A 19,740-nucleotide genomic window follows, 5' to 3' on the forward strand; every position below is an offset into this window, starting at 1 on the left:
CAAAAGTGAGTACACCCCTAAGTGAAAATGTCCAAATTAGGCCCAATTAGCTATTTTCCCTCCTCAATGTCATGTGACTCATTAGTGTTATGCCCCAAACACACGAGCGGATTATCCGTCGTAAAAAAACATGGATGGTTTTTCTGACGGAATTCCGCTCAAGCTGGGCTTGCATACAAACGGTCACACAAACGTTCTCTCAACTTTGCGTCCCAAAAAATTGAGAATATACTCTCAATCTTTTGCTGGCTGAAATTCCACCAGCAAAAGTCCGATGGAGCATACACACGATCGCATTTCCCGACCAAAAGATCTCATCGGAATTTCAAATAGTGTGTACGAGGCATTACAAGGTCTCAGGTGTGAATGGGGAGCAGGTGTGTTAAATTTGTTGTTACCGCTTTCACTCTCTTATACTGGTCACTGGAAGTTCAGCATGGCACCTCCTGGCAAAGAACTCTCTGATGATCTGAAAAAAAGAATTGTTGCTCTACATAAAGACAGCCTAGGCTATAAGATTCCCATGCCACTCAAACTAAGCTGCAGCATGGTGACCAAGACCATGCAGCGGTTTAACAGAAGAGGTTCCACTTTGCCATGATCGACCAAAGAAGTTGAATGCACGTGCTCAGCATCATATCCAGAGAAACTTCCCCTCTCCTCTGGCAGTGTCCATCACGATATGCTCAATGTGAAACTGTTTTACAGGCAGCGTCGGCTACATACTCCTTGGATGCAGCATTTTACAGCATCCCAGCGGGCTGATATCAGAAGACAGCACAGTGATTAGGTGCAGTGGCGGTGGCCAGCAGGTACTCCTGACAACTTTTCACTGCACGCTCCGGCCGGCTGCCGCCCCTCTTAAAGTGCTGCCTGGGACAACGGTCCCACTGGGTCCCATGGTTGGGCCGGCCCTGCCATGTCACATAGTTTAATCTAAAGTTTGATCCACCAAATTGTCAATTTATTGTGGGGTGATAATTTTAAATATTAGAGGAAAGTCTTGAGTGTAATAGATATTCTTGTGGTTTTAGGGCCCTCGAGGGAAACCTGGTGAGGTTGGACCTTCAGGTCCAGTAGGACCTCCAGGACAAGATGGACTTCAAGGACCAAAGGGAGATACAGGCCCTAGGGGAATGCAAGGGCCAAAAGGAGATAAAGGAGATGCAGGACAAGCAGGATCACCTGTAAGTAACAACTTTTGTATGTGTTTAAATGAATAGAAACTTACTTTGTATTTTAGTAAAACATCAAGCATGCATTGAATGATAAACATTTTTGAAATGGAAGCAAAACCATATAAAAGATGGGCAAAGGTCAGTTAACGGACAAGTGATATTTCTGTTTTTGGTAAATGTTGAGTCTAATTCCTGACTAGGGTCTTTCAGGGATGCTATTGGGGAGTTATATGAGAGGATCATATTTTATCTGTTGAAATTACATTTAATATGATATAATATTATTCATTTTATTAGCATAGAAAATACGAAAGGTTGAGTGAGAACAGCAAGGTAAATGCCTTACCTACCAGAAACAGTGAAAATCAAATCAAAAGTAGAAATACTTGAGTTCTGAGTTATTGTATAGAGATATTGGTTCTGGTTTTCCAAGAGGTCTAAAACTCAATAAATGACTAAAATGATAGCCATGCTATTTATAATTATCTTTTTAGGTTACCATGCTCTGCTCAAAAGTCTTATACTCATCTTTCTATGCTCCTAAGAGATTCACACCCTATGACTTCCAGGGAGCCACACAGCTCTTGTAAAATAAGCTCTCAGTGCAATCCCAAATTTAAGAAATACGTCCTATTTCCTCATCACCATAAACTTCCAGGCATGCAACGGTTAACATAAAAAGCAAAAAAAATCCGTACATAGTGTAATTTCTTTTATTATATAAACACCCCCCATGCATATTAAAAACCCCTTAGTAAAAGCTGTGTACATCACATAAGTAAAAAAACTATATAATAACAGTAACAATATAATCATGCAGAGGGCGCTCTCGCTATACTCAACCTTTCCAGGATGAAGTACGTTTGTCCTGCAGGAAGTTGCCAACACTGCCGGCTAAAGCTTTGGAGGGCTGTGGAGCACAGAGTGTCACCGCTAGAGTGCCGTGTAAGCCATGCCCTGACCGGTTTTGTCACTATGGACTTCAACAGAGGGCGTCTCTTGAAGTCTATAGTGATGAAACCGTTTATGTTTATATAATAAAAGGAATTACACTATGTGTGGATTTTGTTTGCTTTTTATGTTAACCCCTGCATGCCTGGAAGTTTATGGTGATGAGGCAATAGAATGTATGTCTTAAATTTGCGATTGCACTGAGAGCTTATTTTATAAGAGAAATCCGTAACCCCTGCACACCCAGAAATTTCTGATGAGGATGAGGAAATAGGACGAGGCTATTGTATTTACGATTTGATTGAGTGCCTATTTACCCAGAAAAATCTGGTGAGTGTGCCCCTTATGGGGAGTGTGCAACACGTGGTGGACAGTATTTTTGGTGACAGGTGCACTTTCCGGTCTTTACCCTGAAGTCTACATGTACAACTAACTCCCCGTTTGAACTGTCTCTTACTCTGCTATACATCAAATTTCAATTGCATGGTGTATGGAAGACAACATGTTATTGATATTGGACTAATATCAGTTCTTAAGCGCTGTTTTAGTAATGTTGTTTTCAGTGATTGGATTGTGAATGATTTTTACTAACTTTTTGATATTTTATACCTTTTTACATCTATAAACAGCTGCTCTTTTATACCCTTTTTTAGTATTTCATTATATTTTAAAGGTATGTTTATAGATATTTATTTTGTCTGCTGCTGATTTGTTTGAGGTCAGAATTGGCGCTGAGTTGGTGTTTTTCTGCAGGCCTCCTATACACCTTTATTTGATATATATATATATATATATATATATATATATATATATATATATATATATATATATATATAAATACTGTGTATGTGTATGTACACAGCATATATAGCAGCACTTAATAATTTGTACCTGATCTTAAGATACCCTAATCTTTAAGCTGGTCATTGGTGGGTTTAAATTCATCCTGTTCGGAAGGCACTGACCAAAATATGATTCATGTATAGCCATTTCAGTTTGACCGAAGTCAATCTTTAGATCAACTTATGTGGAATGGTAACATTAGAAAACATTTGTTGATCAGGGGCTGCAGCCACTGATCAGTGTATTCTGACAGCAGAGAAGCCCACTGTTAGAATACAATGTGCTGCCGGAAAGGGGGTCCTTCATGCACCTTGGTTGTGTGGATGGAAAAATCTGTTCTTTTTTTCAGTCTGTTGAATGATCCATGGACAGCTTAAGGCATAATACTGTACATACCTGCATTTGAAATTGTGAGTAAATACCTGTGACATTATTTCTCTTCTGTTAGGGTCTTGATGGCCCCACTGGAGAAAAGGGAGACCGGGGCGACCAAGGAGTTCCAGGACCTCCAGGTCTTCCTGGCCCAATTGGACTTCCAGGGCTTACAGTAAGAATGTGAAAATTGTAATACTTTTGTAGCAAATAGAGCCTTCTAAAAACAGAATATATTCAAGTGGCTTATTCATTGGCTAGATACACATCCAGAACTGCTGGTGTGTTGTTCAAATATAGCCTAATATTATAGGGCCATTTATGCCAACTGCATACAACTGTTAAGGCTATATGGCCATCATCAGTGCAGTGTATATAAACCATGGCTTCTTTAGAGTAGGTCTTGGGACCCAATGGGACAGTAAAACCATACAGGTTATGGTGAGAAATGACCTAGGTAGAAATATATTTGGATAGTCGCCTTTTCTTAAAGCGAACCTGTATTTTGGCAATTCAGCAAAATAACAGGCTTGCTTGATTAATTAAATAGATTTAAAAAAAAAAAAGGTTTTGGTTACATTGCAATGAATCCAATGTTTTTTTCTATACTGAACCTGAAAAATTACCATGTGCAAACAAGTTTTACTTTTTATTTTATTTTTATTTTTTTATTTTTAAAAAATATATTTGTGGGTGTTAAGTTAATATTTGCCTTTATATTGTACGATATCAATTGATATTATGCTAATGTATTGCCACTAGGGAGAGAAGGGTGATTCTGGAGACAAAGGAGAATCTGGAAATTCCGTAAGTCTTTTTTTTTTATTTTAGAAATGTTTGCCTCTTTTAAAAAAACCTTGATGCCAAGTTAATTTGCTGGTAAAAGACGAGGAAAATATGTAAAGGTAAACTAATTCTGCGCTCGTCTCTAAAAGGTGAAAATATAAAATATAAATGCCGCAAATTTATACGATTAAATATTTAATCCAAACAATAATATTAAACACAAAAAGCTGCGCAAATATAAACGGTGAAAATGTGTGTGTAAAAACACCCTTGAAATAATTAATGTAATTATATAAAAATCGCGATAAAAATGCAAAAAATTATTTATGTGTAAAAATGAAAAAAATGTATATGAAAATTGAATAAATAAGTAAAGATGGGTCACATATGTTGCATGTGAAATAATGACAGTAAAAAAGCTTCTGAAACACACCAACCTACAGACAAAAATAATTGATAAACAATTCAACACACACGTGCATATGAAAATGTGTATATATGATGATAAAAACCTAAAAAAAAATCCAAAAACATAAAAAAATATATATATATGTATATAGAAAAAAAGTCCAGAGCGGGGAGATGAAAACAGCTGGTGTGATCCTACAGACTCTGTGGCCGTATCAAATTCATCCTACACATGTATATCAGATATTGCACATCAATCCTTGTGGGGGACAAAACAAGCAGCCAGATGGCTTCTTACCAGATCTTATGGACTCCTAATTACAGGAATCGTTCTCTCAAGATTGACTGAAGGAATCAGCTTCTGGTCTCCAGCTCTTCAGTAATCTGCATGCACACCTACCTGTGTTTCTCCTCAGACATGGGGCTGTTTTCCTGGATGGTGAGCCACAGGTCTCTCATGGTCTTGTTACACAACCATTTCCATAGAGTGTTTTAGCAAAAAAATTAAGCAGTTCTTTATTTTATCAGCTCAGAGATTACATTTAGGTTTTATAAAAGGAGAAAAAACAGAGGGGAACTCATGTGAGGTAAATTCTTTAGGAGTTTATTCCAACGATAAAAACGTTTCCAAGCACATTTAAAAGGATAATATACCGTGAGAGACCTGTGGCTCACCATCCAGGAAAACAGCCCCGTGATTGAGGAGTGTTGTTGGGGGGGGGGTGGGGGGGGGGCTCAGTGCAGGCCTGAGCAGTTTGTAGTCTCAGGACCCAGGGCACCAAACATCAAATGTGAGGCACATGCCTGGTGATAGTGACATTATTGACTCACAGGCAGCCCCTGCCCATACCTCTACCTATCACTGGCCCTATACATAACCTTGTGTTAATGCAATGTCCTTTTCGGAATGTCATAGTCTGCATCTTTCATTAAAACATAGCCTTATGATCCTGCCATGAAGGTGCTTGTTTAACCACTTTCCAACCAGTCACTGCAGTTATACTGTGGCAGGTTGGCTCCCCTGGGCAAACCATCCTAGCTATACGTCAGCTCGCTTTCAGACCACTAGGGGGCGTGAGAGCGAACCCGGGAGGCACGTGCCCTTGACACGCTGCTGGAGCTGATGTGCATGCCTGGCGGTCCCCCCGCAATGACCGTCAGACACCTGCCAGGCACCCGCGATCGCTCCACACAGAGACAGAACGGAGATCTGTCATTGTAAACAGACAGATATCCGTGCTGTCAGGGGAGAGGAGACTGATCTATTGTTCATACTAAGTATGAACAATGATCGCTCTCCTCACCCAGGCAGTCCCATCCCCCCACAGTTAGAATTGCTCCCTAGGACACACAGTTAACCCTTTGATCGCCCCCTACTGTTAACCCCTTCCTTGCCAGTGTTATTTATAAAGTAATCAGTGCATTTTTATAGCACTGATCGCTGTATAAATGTCAATGGTCCCAAATAAGTGTCAAAAGTGTCCTATCTGTCCACCACAATGTCGCAGTCCAGATAAAAATCTCAGTTTACTGCCATTACTGGTAAAAATAATAAAAATATCATAAATATAGCCGCTATCTCGCTATAACTTTTGTGCAAACCAATCAATATACCCTAAGACCCCTTTCACCGCCCATTGCATCGGTGGTAAAATGCCGCTATTTTTAGCAGCGTTTTACCGCTGGATTTGCGGTGCATTTCGGCCGCTAGCGGGGCGCTTTTACCCCCGCTAGCGGCCACGAAAGGGTTAAAACCGCCGGCAATACGCCGCAATAGCGGCGTTTTGCCGGTGGTGATACAGTGCTGCCCCATTGATTTCAATGGGCAGCAGCGGTGGAGGAGCGGTAAACACACCGCTCCTTCACCGCTCCAAAGAAGCTGCTGGCAGGACTTTTTTCTGACGTCCTGCCAGTGCACCGCTGTAGTGTGAAAGCCCTCGGGGGTTTCACACTACACATAATGGTGCAGCTTCTTTAGGGCGGATTGCAGGCGCTATTTTTAACGCTATAGCGCCTGCAAAACGCCCTGGTGTGAAAGGGGTGTTATTGTGATTTTTTTTAACCAAAAATATGTAGAAGTATACATATTGACCTACACTGAGGAAGATATGTGTTTGTTTGTTTGTTTTAATTTGGGGGAAACTTATTATAGCAAAAAGTAAAAAATATTTTTATTTTTTCAAAATGGTTGCTCTTTTTTGATTATAGCGCATAAAATAAAAAAATCGCAGGGGCGATCAATTACCTCCAAAAGAAAGCTCTATTTGTGGGGAAAAAAAGCACATCAATTTTGTTTTTCTGCAAAGTCGCACACCCCCACAATTGTCAGTTAAAACTACACGGTGCCGAATCGCAAAAAATGGCCTGGTCATTAAGGGGGAAAATCTTCCGGGGCTGAAGTGGTTAAGTACTTCTTGTTATTAGGTGGCATGTCTCCCAATTGTGCTCCTACATTGGTACTCTGTCACACAGGCTTATGATGCAGACTCCAAATTGCCATTTTAACACATATTATGTAGACATGGTCGATTGTTGTTACCATCAGGAAGCCTGCACTTAGCAACAAAGGATACAAAAATGTGAAAACAAATATTTTATTAATTGTAAATATTTATAATATGTAGTGGTTTAGTAAGCGTTGTGTCATTTAGTTAGAGTTTAAATATACGTTAGGCCCCTTTCACACGGGGCGGATCAGTAATGATCCGCCCCGTGATGATCCGCTCGCTCAGCGGGGATCGCTCCGTTGTCCCCGCTGAGCCGGCGGAGGACAGGGCGTTCTCCGCACACTGTGCAGGCTCTCCGCTCTCCTCTATGGGGATCGGATGAGCGCGGACCGTCTGTCCGTGTTCATCCAATCCGCTCTGCAGACGGATAGAAAAATAGGATTTTCCTCCATCTGCAGAATCGGACAATTGCGGAGGCGGACAATAGCGGGTGTCTGCGGATGTGCATCCGCAGACACCCGCTATCCCATAGGGATGCATGTATGTCTGTATTTCATCTGCAAATGGATGGATGAAATACGGACATACTGTCCGCATGTGTGAAATAGGCCTCATAGTGCTGTATACAGTATATTAAAGATAAGAATAGAGCAGTATTCATACCTCCTTGGTAGCTGCTAAGAGGTGTAAACCCTGTTCTCTTGACACTGCAGGTATGTTTTACAAAATTCTTCATGATGAAAAGGTGAAATAATTCCCTTTGCATGCTTCTGAGTAGACCAAATATAAAATCAGGACCACTCCTCATGCACCTATTGCTTAATAATTTCAGCGTTTTGCAATGCCCCTCTTCTATTCACTTACAATTCATGGCAATCTCACTAGTACTGGTCACATTAACACACCCATGGCTGACTGTCACATCACAGGTTATGTAGCTGTGTGTAGGAAATGATTGACAGAAAAACAGATTTTTTTTTTTTTTTTTTTATATAAATGCCACTTGTAGCTTCACCAATGAGCTTACAGCATTTCTAATTATATGTAACATAAATATGTTTGTTCTATTATAGGTCTCTGGGCCACCAGGACCTCCAGGTGTTTCTGGACCTGTGGTAAGTTCCTTTATTGTAAGGGACCTTGATATATTGCAAGTTCATATTGAATGTATTTTTAAAGAGAAAATAAAATGGTTTGAGGTCAATTTTAGTTTGTCTAAAGTGTATATGTTTTTGAACTGATTTTAAGCTATCGAGCCCTGTTAGTAATAGGCTATTTTTAGCAAAGCCGTTAAGGAAACACAGCTAAACATGTGAAAAACAGACTAGAGTTCCACCTACTGGATGAATATAATTATTATTATTTTAATATGTAGTATTTTATAATTACCTGGCTAATAAGAAAAAATAGAAAAATGTTTAATCTTTTCCTGACGCCCCCCCTGGCTCTTTAACCACTTCCCACCCGGCCAATGCATATATACGGCCGGGTGGGAGCCGTCTACTCCTGATAGGACTTCAGGAACGTCATTCAGGAGTAGCGGGATCGCGCGCGCGTGCCCGCGCAGCGGCGCGATCCCGATGTGCTCGTGTCACCCGGACACGGCACATCTCAGATCGGCAGGAGGGCTCTGTGATTGGCCCTCCTGATCACATGACGGCCGTGTCCAATCACAGCCGTCATGTGATGTAAACAAACAGCCGGTTGCTAGGCAATCGGCTCTCCTCTCCTCACACAGAAGTCACCGCTGAGGAGAGGAGAGCAGAACGCTGCAGCCGGCTGATGATCAGTGAGTATGGGCTGCTTTTTACAGCTTTTTACTCACTGATCATCAGTGTAGTGTAAACACACAACACACCACACAGTACAAACACAGTCCCCACATATGTCCCCAAAACACACATGTCCCCAAAACATACATGTCCCCAAATAATAAAAACACATGTCCCTAATAATAAAAACATGTCCCCCACATATGTCCCACTAAAATCACATGTCCCAATGATTATCTGCACACATATGTACGTGATCACCTGCACACATATGTACATGATCATTTGCGTACATATGTCCGTGATCACACAAACCAATTATTATACACTTAACGGAATTTTTTTTACCAAAAACATGTAGCAGAATACATTTTGGCTTAAATTTATGACAAAATTTGATTTTATTGGATTTCTTTTCAAATAGAAAAAAGAAAATATAGTTTTTTTTCCAAATTTCCGCTTTTTTTGCGCTTATATCGCAAAAAAAAAAAAACGGAGTCGTGAATAAATAACACCAAAATAAAGCTCTATTTGTGCGAACAAAATGATAACAATTTCATTTGGGTACAGTGTAGCATGACCGCGCAATTGTCACTGAAAGCGCTAGAGCGCTGAAAGCTGAAAATTGGGCTGGGAAGGAAGGGGGTGAAAGTGCCCTGTATTGTAGTGGTTAAAAGAATATAAATGTCAGGAAGCAGAGGCTTCTGATCATGTAATCACAGTAATTGGCGCCACAGCGATCACTTGATCGTAAGATCACCAGGAGCTTCCCATGACATTTTAGTTACTGTGCTAGGAGCGTGCATTTAACACAGTAAATTGTTTCCTTTGGATACGGCTGCTCAGTATTAAAGCCCACTCACCTAGAGGCCACATGTGTGAGTACAACCAGTGAAAACACATTCAAAATGTATTATTTCTTTCCGAAAACTGACCAAAAGAAAGAATATATTTATGAAACCAGTATGTATTCCCTTTTCAAGCTAAATTACAGGTATGATCTTATTTCATCTTGAACCAATGTAACTATGCATATATGATACCTGAGGGACCACCGGGGAAGCTGACAATCACTGCAGTAGTCGGCACCACTACAGTGATAGCCTCTATCCTCTTGTGCTAAGCCGCTGCCCCGCTGCATTCCAACCACAGGGGATTTCTTGCTTGGCAGTATGCCTTGCATTTTTTTTTCAGTGAATACAAGATGTTCTCTGAATGGAAGAGGTGGAGGGGCAATGAGGTGGCTTCATGATCCCCACCTTGTCCAGAGAATGCCTTGTATTCATTGAATGGCAATGGTGCCAAGTGAGTCACTCCTTGTGGTCAGTATGCAGTGAGGAGGACTGGAAGTTTGCAGTAATCATTGCAGTAATTTCACATGGACGCCTCCGCTTGCTCAGAGGATCTCCCTGCTGAGCAGGTGGATGACAGGTCCATGTCCGCTCCTCTACATGGACACAGCAAACTCTCCTCTATGGGGCAATCCAGATCACGGTGTCCGTTTTCATCCGACCTGCCAAATGGATGGGGAACAGGTCCCCCATTCAGCTGTTTTTGGCAGACAGGATCGGATGGGATTAGCGGCAGGTGTCAGTGGACATATGACTGCTGACATCTGCTGCTCCATAGAAGAGACTGGAGGGTCCGATCAGGTCCACCTGAAAAACTGACAGACAGCAGTAAAACGTGCTTGCAGAAAAAGCAGTTCCTGCAAGGGGATTTCCATTGTAACTGATAATTTATTATACAGCTAGGACCCCTTTTAATGCTATGTAATACTCAGTCCTACCAACTTTAGGACCAGCATTGTCCTTAGATATTGTACCAAAATGTTCCACGTAATGTTCTGTTTTTGCTTTATTTCTGTACTCAGTAAAATGCTTTAAAAGGAAAATTCATCTTACTTCTTAAAGACTGCAATGCGCTGAAACACACATCACACGCCCCTCACTGCAGGTGACTGCAACTAAAAACTGACAGTTTCCTGCACACTACAACAGAGCATTTAGCGTGCAGGCAGTGGGAACGAGTCCCTAAACTAGATTTTTTATTGACTTTTATTATACAGTAAAATACTGTTCAATCTGTTGGCGTTATATAGATCCCGCATAATAATAATAATAATACTACAGTTATAGTAGCAGGTTTGCTGGAGGCTCCCTTCAGTGCTGACCACAAGTTTGAAGGTATAAGCTCTTGGTTTCCTGAACTCTGCTGAAACAGGCCAACAGACCAGCCAAGTTAGTCTCTGATCCCCTTCTTAACAGAGATCATCAGACTCAATGCCTATGCCTTTAAACATGTGGCCAGCACTGAAGGAAACCTGAAGAGCATTTCTTTCCAGAAAAAGTAAGTATTTCATGCGTTACTCTCTGTTTATCTAGACAAGACAGTATAAAGTGGTTGTAAAGGCAGAAGGTTTTTATCTTAAAGTATAACTAAAAGCAAAACTTTTTTTTTTTTTTAGTTTTGGATAGAGTGGAGAGGGATTAGAACCCTTGTCAGTTTTTATTGCTGTCTGTGCCTCCTTTGAGGAGACCCCCCCCCCCCTCTCTATTTGTCTTATTTACCAGAAATGTTGGGTTGTCCCCATAAAAGTAGTAGTGGGAAATCTTCCAATGGTGACACTAGTTCTGGTGGCCCCTAAGAAATTCCTGATTGCCATTCACTTCCTGTATGGCTATGGGACAGGTAGTGAAGGGAAATCTCCCCAATGGGACATGGATGACAAAAAAAAACCAACAGATATTATAACCCTCCCTTACTCTATCCAAATTCAAAAAAACAGTTAGGCCTATAGTGCTAAAAAGCCTTCTGTGTGCAGCAGCCCCCCTCGGCCCCCCTAATACTTACCTGAGCCCATCTCGATCTAGCGATGCTGCACAAGAGACTCGACTGTCCGGCATTCTCCCTCATTGGCTGAGACCGCAGCAAAGCGCAATTTGCTCACGCTGCTGTCAGTAAGTCAGTAAGCCAATGAGGAGAGAGAGAGGGGGTGGGGCCATGTTGCGGCTCCGTGTCTAAATGGACACACAGAGCTGTGGCTCGGGTGCCCCCATAGCAAGCTGCTTGCTGTGGGGGCACTCAACAGGAAGGAGTGGCCAGGAGAGCCGAAGAGGGACCCAAGAGGAGGAGGATCCTGTCTACTCTGTGCAAAACGACTGCACAGAGCAGGTAAGTAAGATATGTTTGTTATTTTAACAAGGAAAAAACAAGACTTTAGTATCACTTTAAGCCAAACTCCAGCCAAAACATTTTTATTATTTGTTTTGTTCTGTATACAATGAGGAAGGGTACGAAGATGTATTGAGATTTAATTACTGTCTGTGATCTCATTTAGGAGATTTCTCCTTCATTTCTTTCCCAAGATAAGAAAATAAAGTCACTGGGTTGTGAGGGCGACCCGACGGTAATACTAATTACTATAGTATCACTTCCTGTCTCACGGTGACAGGAAGTGGGAGGAAGTCACCCCATGCAATAAATGGCACAGCAATAAAAGCCTGGCAGAGATTCTTTCTCTCCCTGACTTGATCCAAAACAATAATAAAAAAAAATGTTTCCATCAAAGTACTTTCAATTTTTCTTTTACTTTAATTTGTCTTTATTAGTGTGCATAAGCGTTGGGTGTAACCTTTGTGACAAACTGTTTTTATTCTACTTCTGAAAGGATTTTTCCTTATTACATTCTCAATAGCATATTATACCACTGGCACTTAACAGCCTGCTTTTTTGTTTTGTTTTTACACCTTAGAAGTTTAGGTGACAGTACAGATTGTTAGCATGTCCAAGAAGGCTTACAGAATGAATGAACATACTGTAAATGGTAAAATGACAAACATTAGGTGATCACAGCTGCATTGTGTAGACTAGACTTCAGAAATAATAAAGTCAATAGGATCCTAATAAATAATAATTACATTGATAAGTAAGGTTACTGCCCTCCAACATTACCCACAAAGATGTGTTATATACCTAATTTTTGAATAATGCAATTCTTCAGCCTCTGCTACCCCCTGCTGGAATATCACTGCTATTACCAAAGAATTCAAATTGACTTTTGTTTTTCATCTAATTTCGTCAGTATCAGTCACTATGCTTTATGCAGCTTTCCAAAATTTTTTTTTTTTTAAGGCAGTTTAGGTAGATGAACAATGATTTATTGCTACGTTGTATATGAAGAATAAATATTCAATTAGGATTAGAATGCAAATTGGTTGTCTATGAGGAACCAGTCTCCTGCTTGTGGTCATATATTGTATAATTTTTAATATGGCATTTCAGCTGCATATGCTCTTTATGGACATCAACTATATAATTCACATAATTATATGTAATGACTATCTGTTTTTTCTTCAAAGGGCCCACCCGGGCTTCCTGGCCAAAAGGTAACCACCTCATATGTTTAAAAGTGCTTAATCTGGTATAGTAGTTAACCCATGCATGCAATAGCTTACATTAACATTTTCAATTTGTATTTGTTGAATTAAAATATATTTGCTGCTGTAGAGGTGTGTTGTGTCTCATGAATGTGTTAACACGCAGACTTCAGGTGTTAACGTGCAGTTCAGATGTCAGGTGTCAGGCAAGGGCAATCTGCGATCTACAGACACTTTGGGGTTGATTTACTAAAACTGGAGAGTACAAAATCTAGTGCAGCTGTGCATAAAAACCAATTAGCTTCTAACTTCAGCTTGCTTGGTTAAGCTTTGCCAACCAAAAATCTGTAAGCTTATTAGTTTCTATGCAGAGCTGCACTAGATTTTCACTCTCCAGTTTTAGTTAATCAACCCCTTAAAGTCTTCTTCCAAATACTCTATAAAATGTAAAGGTCCCAGTTACCCACCTCAAAGCAGCCTAAAATATACTTTATATACTTTAAAGTATTGGGGCGCCTGCCTTTACACGCACATGAAGTTTAACGGCATCCCAGTCTTAGTTCGTAGAGTTTAATATTGATTTGACCCACCCTTTGCAGCCATAACAAGTTCAACTCTTCTGGGAAGGCTGTCCACAAGGTTTAGGAGTGTGTCTATGGGAATGTTTGACCATTCTACCAGAAGTGCATTTGTGAGGTCAGGCACTGATGTTGGACAAGAAGATCTGGCTTGCAGTCTCCGCTCAAATTCATCCCAAAGGTGTTCTTTTGGGTTGAGATCAGGACTCTGTACTCTGTGGCTGACCTCACAAATGCACTAATGGTCAAACATTCCCATAGACACACTCCTAAACCTTGTGGACAGCCTTCCCAGAAGAGTTGAAGCTGTTATAGCTAAAAAGGGCGGGCCAATTCAATATTGAACCCTATGGACTAAGACTGGGATGACAGTGTATGCGCGTGTAATGTTAGGCCTCCCAATACTTTTGGCAATATAGTGTATATCCTGATTTTAAAAATAGCATATTAGATATATAACACAAAGGCAGTTTATGATTCAGGAATATGGAATATTTGAAATAATAGAACAGTCTGGTAGAATCAAGAAAGTATAACTAATAGATTGATGAAACACTGCTTCATTAGGGCTGGTTTCACACCGATGTGTTCTCGTAAAATGTGAGAAAAGGCACGTCTTATCGCTTGTTACTCCAACGCACTGCATTTTGGGTGATGAGTTAAAGGGACATTTATTTTAGAATAACACCAACTGCACAACCAGAGTAGGTGTCAATGCATGACATGCATTGTGGTGGGCTACGTCAATAAAATGTTGCAGGGGTTCATCTATTTCCATGTGCTGGTTGCCCTATCTAAATGAATGGACTGCCTAAACTCAACATGGTAATGCACAAAATACTGTATGTTAAACATGTGTAGTACAACAGATCAGTATAGTGTGAATTGACCCTAAATTAATATGGTCTCTAGAGACTGCTACCTGGAAGCATCAGACAGTCCAAAAAGTCTTGAATAATTTACTTCTAAATTATCTACATATCTGACTTGACATAAACTACCATGTAACAGTAAAGCAATTTGTGGGGACATCTGGAATGTATAAACTGCTTATTATAATTTGAGTTTAAACAACTCTGCCACAATTCAGATGTGTTTATTATGATATGGTAAATATTAATTATCTAAGTAAGCGAAAGCATTTTTAAGTATTTGGATGTTATTTTAGAGTGACTATCTGGCCCCTTTCTGTCTTTATCTTATCCCGATACAATTTATCTGTTTTCAACAGGGTGAAGTAGGAGAGACTGGTGCAAATGGGGAAAAGGGAAGTCAGGGAGAAAAAGGAGATAAAGGTCCTTTGGGCTTACCAGTAAGTAGATGTGGCACCTATTTTATTGAAACCAGCCATTCTGTCACTCAAGGTGTTAAGATATGGCCGCAGTCTTAGATAGTGTTCTTGAAGGTTTTACCAGCAAATGTACCCTGATTGTGTAACTACACAAGCTCTGTACTATCCACCCACTATCTTCATTTTTTGGTAGATACAGTATGGTTAAACCAGCTGGATTTTTTTTATGACCTCCAAGCACACTATTTGTGTCATTTCTTCACTTGAATTCCCGGTTCTGCAGAACTTCTGATGCCATTATGTGGGGTTCCCACATCCCTTCAGATTTTATTTATTTTTACTATTGAGAATGCAATGAGATGTACAGAACAGTGGGTAGGAACATTTAAGACTCTAAGATGAAGAACCAGTGTTGAAAGTTATGAGCACTCACTAGAGAAGGCAGGAAGGCAGGAAGTGATGCAGGAATTCAGTCTAGACCTGCACTCAACAAATGTTGTAGTAGTCAAGGAAGCAAATGTGAGGAAGAAAAGGAAATTAGTTACTACACTTGTACTTGTTTAAAGGAGTACATAAAGGGCAATTCCTCGCCTTGTTTTAAATATAAGTGGCAGCTAGCGTGGTAACCTGGCTCCTAGTTTCTTATATGTCTTGCATTCTTCTTGTTAAATCTTTTTATTGAATTTCAAGAGAAAAAAAAAAGATTTAACAAGAAGAATGCAAGACATATAAGAAACTAGGAGCCAGGTTACCACGCTAGCTGCCACTTATATTTAAAACAAGGCGAGGAATTGCCCTTTATGTACTCCTTTAAACAAGTACAAGTGTAGTAACTAATTTCCTTTTCTTCCTCACATTTGCTTCCTTGACTACTACAACATTTGTTGAGTGCAGGTCTAGACTGAATTCCTGCATCACTTCCCGCCTTCTCTTGTCTTGTCCTGCAAGTAATTCCAAACCCAAGTACAAGAAAGTAAATCTAGTGAATCTTAACTGTCCTTAGATGTGTAGGCAGCACGGATTTTTTTTTTAAGGCTAAGTACATTTTTTTCAAGTACAGAAAAATGTAGAAATCAGTTTTTGGCTTTGGGAGGTGAAACAAGCCCCACATCCCTACAAAATATACAGTATACCCAGAAAGGAAAATGGGGCTTTATGGTGCTCAATATCTCACGATTTAAACGAAAAAGTTTTTTTTTCTTTACATTAAAAAAGATCTTTTATTAGTTTACAAAAGGTAAAAAGGCATTTCATTAATGACCACATCAATTAAAAACAATACAACATATAGCTAATCCCAGACACAAATCCGCCACCAATCCCCTTCACATAATACCACAAAAAGATATATAACATCATAAAAATTATTACAGATCCATATCAAGACTTGTGAGTTAAGATAATTGCGGTATATCTACACATTTCACTGTTACAGCTTCATTGGGAGAATCATCATGCTGGTAACAAAAAAGTTTGAGTAAGTTAAGTAAATTACATGACATAAATTCAGAAACATAAACTATATACAAAACACAAAAAGAAACTAGAGGTGCATATATATATAGCTTAGCACTTACTCTATACATATACCAGTGTGGAAAACTCTCATATATAAATACACTGATATATGTATGGTGTAAGTGCTAAGAAAGCTCTAGTTTCTTTTTTATATTTTGTATATAGTTTTTGTTTATGTATTTATGTCATGTAATTCACTTGCAATATTTTTGTTACTAGCACAATGATTCTCCCGATGAAGCTATACAGCGAAACGGGTAGAGATACCGCAATTGCCCCAACCCACCAGTCTCAATATAGATCTGTAATCGTTTTTATGATGTTACATATCATTTCTTGGTATTGTTATGTGAAGAGGGTTGGAGGCAGATTTATGTCTGGCATTAGCTATACAGTAATGCCGCGTACACACGAGCGGATTGTATTGCCACATACACACGGGCGGACTGTATGGCGTACTTAGTCCGTCGAAACACATTTCAGCGGACAGTCCGCTCGTACTTTGGTTTCAGCGGACAATCCGCTCGTCAGTATGCTAGTTCGACGGACTAAGAATGGCGCATGCCCAGAAAGGATTTACACGGCGGAAGGGTGCTTTGCTGTGTATTGGACTTCCTATTTCTAGTCCCATCGTACGTGCTGTACACGTCATCGCGCAAGCTTTCGTCGGACTGTTTGGTTATCCGTGTGTGGTCAAGTCCGTTCAGTGGAAAGTATGATGGACTGTCCGTCGGATTGTATGACGGACTAAGTACGCCATACAGTCCGCTCGTGTGTACGCGGCATTAGGCATCCTTAGTCCGTCATACAATCCGACGGACAATCCGTCGTAGTTTCCACTGAATGGACTTGACCACACACGGAAACACAAACAGTCCGTCGAAAGCTTGCGCGATGACGTGTACAGCACGTACGACGGGACTAGAAATAGGAAGTCCAAGACACAGCAAAGCACCCTTCCGCCGTGTAAATCCTTTCTGGGCATGCGCCATTCTTAGTCCGTCGAACTAGCATACTGACGACCGTATTGTCCGCTGAAACCAAAGTACGACGGACAGATTTCTGGAAAAACCGAAATTCTTAGTACTCCGGACTGCACGCTGAAAAAGTCCGCTGAAGCCCACACACGAGCGGATTGTCCGCTGAAATGTGTTTCAACGGACTAAGTACGTCAAACAGTTCGACCGTGTGTACGCGGCATAAATCATTTGATAACGAGCATAATTTGTTCCAGAAACATGCATGTAATTCAAAGCACTTGTATATCAAAGCAAATTTATCGAATAATGGAAACTCAGATGATTTGTTCCACAACCATTTATTCATGGCTCTTTCAGTTTATAGTAAATATAAAAAGATTATAGCAATGTGATAGGTCGTGTAACCATAAAATGTCCATTCACAAATGGACGCCTCCATATAGGGGATTAGAAGCAAAATCCAGCAGGAGCTAGAGAGCATAAAAGAGAAGATAGGCGCTTCTAAGTCTAGCAATATGGTTACATTTAATAAAGGTGCAACATTTAGCAACTTACATGGTTAATGATTAAAACAGGCACATGTAAGTATTCAGGCATCCGGGGTAAAACTGTCCACATAGACCATCCCCCACACCGCCGGCTCTCATCGTTGCCAGTCTGCAATTCTGACCGTCAAGACTACACTGTAGTAGAACGATCTGAAAGCGAGGCTCGAAGCACTGGTGGAGGGCAGCGTGGAAGGGATGATGCCGATGGCAGTTCGGAGGATGGTCAGCTTTACTCCAGATGCCTGCATACTTATATGTGCCTGTTTTAATCATCAAGCATGTAAGTTTTCTTTCTTGGTACAAGTACAGAAAAATACATATTGTATCAGTCTGAAATCTTGTATGCTTTTTAACTTCCTGTGGACTGAACTGAAATCCAAAACAACATTATCAGCTTTCTCAGCTATCTTCTCTAAACATCAAAGCAACACCCCTCTCTGTATTAGGAATAAGGAGAGGAGGAAGTCCTTGTAGTCCAAATCAGGACATCAACCTAGGATGACAATGCTGCTCTTACATAGATACAGTGAAGTGAGTGAGCGTTGTCACCCTAGGACAGGAAGTATGTAATTGGCTGGAATACTAGGTAAAAATATAGGGGAATTGCCTAAAAATAAATATCAACCAGCACATCTAGGGACTGGTAAGCTGCAATACATTACATTTTTTGTTTTTAGGTTTAGATCCACGTTAATATGAGCACAAACAGTGAGCCTGAAGCATCTAGAGGTGATACCTTTTACTGCACATCATTGCTTCTTGAACACATGAAAAGAGGGCAAAGGTTTTTTTTTCCTTTTTAAGCCTAAACATTTTTGCTCAGCTCACTGCAGCCTGGGATCAAAAAAAGTATATTTATTTATGCTATCTTTCCAAAAAAGATACATATTATTTTCTTGTGACCATGAGATCCAATCAGCTATTTCAGAATCAAACAGAACACATTAACTATGTTAACTAATTCTGATTTGATTTTGTGTGAATACAGCCCACTAATAATAAGCATGTTTGATATAGTGCTGTGATTAAACTGTAAATTAAATCAAGATTGAATGGTATGCTGTGTGCACATGTTTTTGTTTGCTTAGTAATAAAAATCGATTTATTGATGTTTACCCTTGATGTATACAATTTTAACTTCGAACAAAAGTTAGACCTTCAAATATTCAAGGTTGTTTTTTGGGAGTTTTTCTTGTTTTTTATTTCAGGTCTCCAACATTTTATATAATTTTAAGTGCTTCAGTGATCGTACTCGATAATTATTGGCGTTAAATTCCCTTTTTCAGCTCTTCGTATTTGATTTTTTAGTACATGACAATATATATCTAGCTATTCTATGGAATTAATGATATAGGTCTGATTCAATATATTTTGAACTTCCTGCACTGGCACTCTAAATATGTGTAAATAGTGAATAGCTATCAAATGAGATATGATTTGGCACAAGTAGGCCAGATACAATTAAAGGGAAAGGACGAGTCACCACTCACCAGTAGTACCTGTGGTCTAGTTGCAACTGAACTTTCATCATTACTGATTTACCATACTTTGCTATTCATCGTGTATCCTTGTGAGGGTGGCCATCTTGGTAGAGGAAGAGCTTTTCGTCCTCGTATCAGAGCCTCCACCAAACAGAATAGTCAAAAGCATTGTAGTGACATCATCACCTTTTACTACAAATCTTAGAAT

General features: G+C 40.0%; 1 protein-coding gene across 1 annotated transcript in view; it reads left to right on the forward strand.

Annotated features, from left to right (window-relative positions):
• The window catches only part of COL13A1 (collagen type XIII alpha 1 chain), a 237,971-nt gene that overhangs the window by 186,419 nt on the left and 31,812 nt on the right, over positions 1-19,740 (forward strand). The window contains exons 26-31 of the mRNA XM_077454564.1: positions 1,035-1,187; positions 3,421-3,519; positions 4,107-4,151; positions 8,059-8,100; positions 13,119-13,145; positions 14,946-15,026. Coding sequence (XP_077310690.1) covers positions 1,035-1,187; positions 3,421-3,519; positions 4,107-4,151; positions 8,059-8,100; positions 13,119-13,145; positions 14,946-15,026 — 447 coding nt within the window. The remainder of the gene's footprint in view (positions 1-1,034; positions 1,188-3,420; positions 3,520-4,106; positions 4,152-8,058; positions 8,101-13,118; positions 13,146-14,945; positions 15,027-19,740) is intronic.

This window comes from Lithobates pipiens, unplaced genomic scaffold (genome assembly GCF_037356315.1).
Source record: "Lithobates pipiens isolate NorthernLeopardFrog02 unplaced genomic scaffold, aLitPip1_a1.2 Scaffold_25, whole genome shotgun sequence".
Taxonomy (NCBI): Eukaryota; Metazoa; Chordata; class Amphibia; order Anura; family Ranidae; genus Lithobates; species Lithobates pipiens.